Genomic DNA, 7,058 nt, shown 5'->3' with positions numbered 1-7,058 from the left:
ATTTCCAGAGTTAAAGTTTTTAGAAAAAGTGAAAATGTGAAAATGTAGTTCTCGATGGTTTCGGGGACGCTCTTTTCGAATTTGTAGTCAGAAAAAATCTAACTCAAAAATTGACGTTTCTTTTCAAAAAAAGTACAGTTTTTCTGAAAGTTTTCGGATTTTTTGTTAAAGCTGTCGAAAACTAATGTGAATGTAGTGTATTTTGCACTAATTAGTTTGGAGTCGCTCAATGCTATTTTCTCAAAAACAGCTCAAGACCAAATGTCAAGGTCACATTTTTTAAATTTCGAATGAAAAAAATTAAATTATTTTCGATTACCTATACCTACATATAACATATTTGGGTGAAATAAAACTATAAGTAAAGTTACAGTACCTTACCAAATTTTTAAATTTTTGCTTATAAATTGAAAATTCTAAAAACGAAACGAATCGTACGATTTTCTTAAAATTTTAGTATGTTGTATAAGTGGTCAAGTAGAGAAAAAAAGTTCATATAATGTTCGCCGTCAGACCCACCATTCGGGTGGTACAGACGAAAAAGGGAAAATTCTTTTAAGTTTTCTCTGTTATTTGAGGAGATAGAAAGGTGAACTCTTTTTTATTCTAAAGCGGTAATAGAGAGCTATGGTACTAAACATTTTTTACGATTATTTTGTAAGTCACTAGTGGTGGTAGCTGATAATTTTACATAACTACGGGAGGTGAAAATATGTGCTATCAAACTCAGATGTGTAATTTCGAAAAATGTAATAAAAAAATAAGCGACTTAAAAAAAAGAGGTTATTTTCCTCTTATGTGTTGTTTCCTCTTTTGTCTCGAATTCTATTTTATCATACACTTACCTTTAGAAAGTACCATAATACTAGAATTTATTCCTTATATTTTTATTAAAATATTACTAAGTTTGCCTTAAATTTCTAATAATAGTAGTTTCTAGTCAAATTTTCATTAACAAACCTATTTAAAATGAAACACATTAAAATTTGAATGTATTTTTTATTGACATTATTATACAATGATATTTAAAATTAAAATGCGGTGGCAGTTGTGGTTACAGCACTGGTGGCGGCAGCAAACCCCTTGAATATTAAAATTGTTAAACATTTGTAAATAAACGAAAAAATTAAAAAATGCTTCTATTTATTAATTGTTGACAATCTAATTCTTTCCTTCTGTCTCCACTCCCTCCTTTGTGCTTTTGTCATCAGTGGTGGTATGTCCCGTATAACATTCAAATTTTCTATATTTGGTTTATAAGTGAGATAATTGTCACTATCCCAATCTAAAATAATGAAAAAACTGTAATTTCCTTATCAATGTAGTAAGTAAAACATACTTTCGGTCTCGGAGTCCTGAACGTAGGTGGGTGAATCGAAATTTTCAGCTGAAATATAAAATCTTCATATATTTAAAAATGTTAAGAGTATAAATCAAATAATATTATTATTATTCGTACAACAAAAGTAATTAATAATAAAGTTTTTTAATACGTACGTCTAGATAACGAAATAATAAACTCACTCTCTTGTTCAGAGTTTTTAGAAGCTCCGGGATTGGAAGAATTCCAATTTTCAATCGGATCTAAAATAATAATTAACAAAAGTTGCAATTAATTTTTAACACACAAATTAAAATAATTATAAACAATATTTAATACATAGATATACTTACTCTTTCAATTCCGCCTGCTTTTTACATTTTAACACATTGGCTGCCCAAAACGCCCGAGGGCCGTTCACGTGACTTTTCCCGCCGTGCCCCCACCGCCCGAGAGGCGTTCTCGTATAGGGAAAATTATAAGGTACATAGAATTGCCGGGCCAGTTGGGATTCGATCATTGTCGCGTCTGGGCACAGAGTAAAGATTGAGGTTAGCATGTGTATTGTTGGTTGCTGAAAATAGTGCAGATTTATTACGTAGTGATTGCATTGATTGTTTTTATTATTTGCAAGTGTTAAGGGTAAGTGTAATAACGTTTGGTTATATTGTTTCAAATGAAAAGTAGTGAAAAGTGAAATGAAGGAATATTTTTTGAAAAATGCGTAATGTAAAGTCCTGAGGTGGGTGATGTGTACTCGGTACCATGTGTCCGCCCCAGGGGCGTTGTCGGGCAACGAGCCGCGTGCCATGTAGAATTTTATTTTATGTTTACAGATGCTCGGAACCATCGAAAAGAGCTAAATATGAAAACAGGAGGACGAGGCAGACCCTTTCGAAAATCAGTCCGACGATGATCCTGATTTTGTCAATCCTAGTGATATTAGTGAGTCTGAAGAAGAAGATACTGCATCAGTGCCTTTATCTCCATCTTCTCCCATGGCTGCGCCACAATCCTCATCGCCATCTTCCCAAAATCATGCAGCGGCACTTGTATTTACTTACGATGAGGTTCCAAGTCAAATTGTTTTCTTTACGAAGAAGACAGGTTTGCTTGCGAATACGAACAACGCAACAGAGCCCATAGACTATTTTAATCTTCTGGCGACCGATGAGTTTGTTGATGAACTCTGTACAAAAGCTAACAGTCATGTAGTGGACCTAATTGCATTGAGCTCTGGGGAAGAACCAAGAATTGCGCGATGAAGGGATGTGCAACCTGTTGAAATGAGAAAGGTTTTGGGACTACTCTTTCATATGGGAATAATTAAACTAAACAGATTGAATGATTATTGGAAAAAACATTATATGTTTAATTTACAATGTTTTTCGCAGTTCATGAGTCGAAATCGTTTTCTGCTCATTATAAGATCTTTACACTTTGAAAATCGAGAAGATGAGCCTCGCACTCAAATTGGAAAAATCATGCCTCTAATAAATTTTTTCAACAATAAAATGGACGAAATTTATTATCCATCAAGGGAATTGTCGATTGACGAGTCCATGGTGCTGTGGCGAGGGCGATTGAAATTTCGGCAATACATACAAGGGAAGAGGCACAAATTTGGCATAAAATTGTATTCTCTTTGTGAACATGGTATTGCAATTAAAATAATTGTCTATACAGGATCAGCGGATCCTGAGTTATCGGGAACAAAATATACAGAGAAAACTGTTCTAGTCCTCTTAAAAGGCAAATTAGATCAAGGTCATTCCATTTATATGGATAATTATTATAATAGTGTGAGTCTGACTAAACAATTACTGACGAAGAAAACCTATGTTACAGGAACCTTGAGATCGAATAGAAAAAATAATCCTACAGAAGTGGTAAAAAAGAAGTTGAAAAAAGGGGAGCAAATTGTTCAATATACTTCGCAAGGAATATGTGTTACAAAGTGGAAATATCGACGAGACATTTTAGCGATCTCCAGTGAATATAATGCACAGATGGAATTTGATACTACCCAGCAAGAAAAACAAAAACCTAACCTCATAAGTAGATATAATCAGTTCATGGCAGATGTTGATCACTGCGATCAAATGATGTCGTATTATTCATGTGAACATAAGACATTACTATGGTACAAAAAATTGGCACTCCATATCTTTCAAATTATGTTGCTCAATTCATACCACCTATATAAGCAAGGAAATACTAATAACGAAAAACGCTATAATGATTATCGATTATCTGTGATTGAAAAGCTTCTTGGGCCTCCACAAGCAGATCCATTGCCAAAAATTAAGATTACTCACCTTCCTGAGCTTTGCCCTAAAGGTGAAGGAGCTAGTACCCGAGTCAAACGAAGGAGATGTAAAGTTTGCTGGGAAGGCGAAAAAATTAGAAAAGATTCTATTTATTATTGTCCCTTGTGTCCCGACCAACCTGAATTTTCCTAAAAAACGCCCTAGGGGCGGTTCCGGGTACCTGAACGACACCGAGCACTGGCCGGTGCCCGGACCGCCTAGGGCGTTTTTTGTTTTTTGGAAAAAAAGTGATATTTTACCTTAATATAGAGCTATCTAACCACTACTGGACACCATCATAAAATATAAAAAAAAAAGTAGGTGGCAGCAGACACTTGAATGATATTTTGTCGGGCAGCGAATGTGTTAAGATATGATGCCCCATCCGTGTACGTTTCACTAGGTAAGTTTTTACAAAAGGACACTCTGTCAAGTCAGTATTCATTTTGTTAACTATTCGACAATGATTATTTTACAACAGTTTATATAATGCAGAAACTAATTATTNTCTAGTCCTCTTAAAAGGCAAATTAGATCAAGGTCATTCCATTTATATGGATAATTATTATAATAGTGTGAGTCTGACTAAACAATTACTGACGAAGAAAACCTATGTTACAGGAACCTTGAGATCGAATAGAAAAAATAATCCTACAGAAGTGGTAAAAAAGAAGTTGAAAAAAGGGGAGCAAATTGTTCAATATACTTCGCAAGGAATATGTGTTACAAAGTGGAAATATCGACGAGACATTTTAGCGATCTCCAGTGAATATAATGCACAGATGGAATTTGATACTACCCAGCAAGAAAAACAAAAACCTAACCTCATAAGTAGATATAATCAGTTCATGGCAGATGTTGATCACTGCGATCAAATGATGTCGTATTATTCATGTGAACATAAGACATTACTATGGTACAAAAAATTGGCACTCCATATCTTTCAAATTATGTTGCTCAATTCATACCACCTATATAAGCAAGGAAATACTAATAACGAAAAACGCTATAATGATTATCGATTATCTGTGATTGAAAAGCTTCTTGGGCCTCCACAAGCAGATCCATTGCCAAAAATTAAGATTACTCACCTTCCTGAGCTTTGCCCTAAAGGTGAAGGAGCTAGTACCCGAGTCAAACGAAGGAGATGTAAAGTTTGCTGGGAAGGCGAAAAAATTAGAAAAGATTCTATTTATTATTGTCCCTTGTGTCCCGACCAACCTGAATTTTCCTAAAAAACGCCCTAGGGGCGGTTCCGGGTACCTGAACGACACCGAGCACTGGCCGGTGCCCGGACCGCCTAGGGCGTTTTTTGTTTTTTGGAAAAAAAGTGATATTTTACCTTAATATAGAGCTATCTAACCACTACTGGACACCATCATAAAATATAAAAAAAAAAGTAGGTGGCAGCAGACACTTGAATGATATTTTGTCGGGCAGCGAATGTGTTAAGATATGATGCCCCATCCGTGTACGTTTCACTAGGTAAGTTTTTACAAAAGGACACTCTGTCAAGTCAGTATTCATTTTGTTAACTATTCGACAATGATTATTTTACAACAGTTTATATAATGCAGAAACTAATTTTTGATTCCCATCTCTACTGCAACCATTGTACAATGTAGTTTGCTCGAGAGCATTGAGACCACATTCCATACATATTTCTATGTCTGCAAAAGCAACTTGCAGCGAAACAAAGAAACCGGTCTTGTAGCACCTGGCGATGCAGTTTATCGATGCAACATTCCATTCAAACAAAGAAACAGGTAAAGTAGCGTGGGTTACCACCTCCAATTGTTAGTCGGCGTGGATACAAGTTCCACATTGCCTGTTAGTATAAATATCATACCCCGCCTTTGCTGCTCAGTTTATATCTACAAGTTTACGCAGTGCAAACAATGGCAGACAATTCAAAAAACGTTTTAAGTTTGAAACATCGCGATAGTGATGACGAGTTGATCGACGATGAATGGGTGCCATCGTTCGATAGGAGAGTGGACCAAAATTTTATTACCAACCGGGCCAACCAAGCAGTGCAGGAAATTATTATTTTGAGCGACACAGTTTCATCCGACAGAACCATACGCCAGGAAATATCTTCGTTGCAAACATCCATCGTCGAGGGGCCTTTGGCATCATCTCCGCAGAAAAAGCGTGCTGGGAGCCCGATTTTAGCGTCCAGCAGCACTTCGGTGGTACGCTCTAGCGACGAGGGACCTTCGGCAGTATCTCCTCCGAAAAAGCGTGCTACGACCCCGATCTTGGCATCTAGCAACACTTCGGTGGAACGCTCCGTCAACGAGGGAACTTTGCCCAACGATTACATCAACTCCAAGACGAAATGACGGGCTGGATATGTTGTTGAGTCGATACGGGCGAAAGCGGCCCTACAACACATCCAGCTTGAAGAATTAAAAAACGTCTGGTACGGCGATTTTAAACAGTGCGTGAGGTGAAAAGAAGCCGAGTTTATTAACGAGGTGAGATTTAGAAGACAAACAGCTATGCAAAATTTAGATAAAATTTACGACTATCGTAAAGTACTGGATGAAATCGCCGAGAAGTTGACGGTAGATATTAACCATATGAATGCCACCATGGCATATATGGATGGTTTTGCGGAAGGGTTACCAGAGAAGATGTTCAACTTACCAGGTAAGGCGAATAAGTAAATTTTAGATATATAATTAAACTTAATTATCAATGATTCATTCATTTTTAATTGTTAAAAGAAAAATTGAACTCTATATATGTAAATTTAAAAGTCATATTTTGATGAATTTTTGGTAGTAATTGCTTTTGTATATNCACTTCAGTGGTACGCTCCAGCGACGAGGAACCTTCGGCAGCATCTACTCCGAAAAAGCGTGCTACGACTCCGATTTTGGCATCTAGCAGCACTTCAGTGGAACACTCCGTCAACGAGGGAACTTCGCCACAATTCCCAAAAAATCGTGTTGAAATCTTGGCGTCCAGCAGCACATCGATGGGACGCCCCGTCGACGATGAAGGACCAACCTTCCGCCCAACGATCACATCAACTCCAAGACGAAATGACGGGCTGGATATGTTGTTGAGTCGATACGGGCGAAAGCGGCCCTACAACACATCCAGCTTGAAGAATTTAAAAACGTCTGGTACGGCGATTTTAAATAGTACGTGAGGCGAAACGAAGCCGAGTTTATTAACGAGGTGAGATTTAGAAGACAAACAGCTATGCAAAATTTAGATAAAATTAACGACTATCACAAAGTACTGGATGAAATCGCCGAGTATTAACCATATGAATGCCACCATGGCATACATGGATGGTTTTGCGAAAATGTTACCAGAGGAGATGTTCAACTTACCAGGTAAGGCGAATAAGTAAATTTTAGATAGATAATCAAACTTAATTATCAATGATTCATTCATTTTTAATCGTTAAA

General features: G+C 36.7%; 1 protein-coding gene across 1 annotated transcript; it reads left to right on the top strand.

The window, feature by feature from the left end:
- Positions 1 to 1,504: 1,504 nt before the first annotated feature.
- LOC108907905 (piggyBac transposable element-derived protein 4-like) lies at positions 1,505 to 3,783 on the top strand. The gene has a single exon (XM_018711741.1). The coding sequence runs from the start codon at positions 2,608 to 2,610 to the stop codon at positions 3,781 to 3,783; it is 1,176 nt and encodes a 391-aa protein (XP_018567257.1). The 5' UTR covers positions 1,505 to 2,607.
- Positions 3,784 to 7,058: the final 3,275 nt, after the last annotated feature.

This window comes from Anoplophora glabripennis, unplaced genomic scaffold (assembly GCF_000390285.2).
Source record: "Anoplophora glabripennis isolate ALB-LARVAE unplaced genomic scaffold, Agla_2.0 scaffold494, whole genome shotgun sequence".
Taxonomy (NCBI): Eukaryota; Metazoa; Arthropoda; class Insecta; order Coleoptera; family Cerambycidae; genus Anoplophora; species Anoplophora glabripennis.
This window is presented reverse-complemented; position numbering and strand designations above follow the sequence as displayed.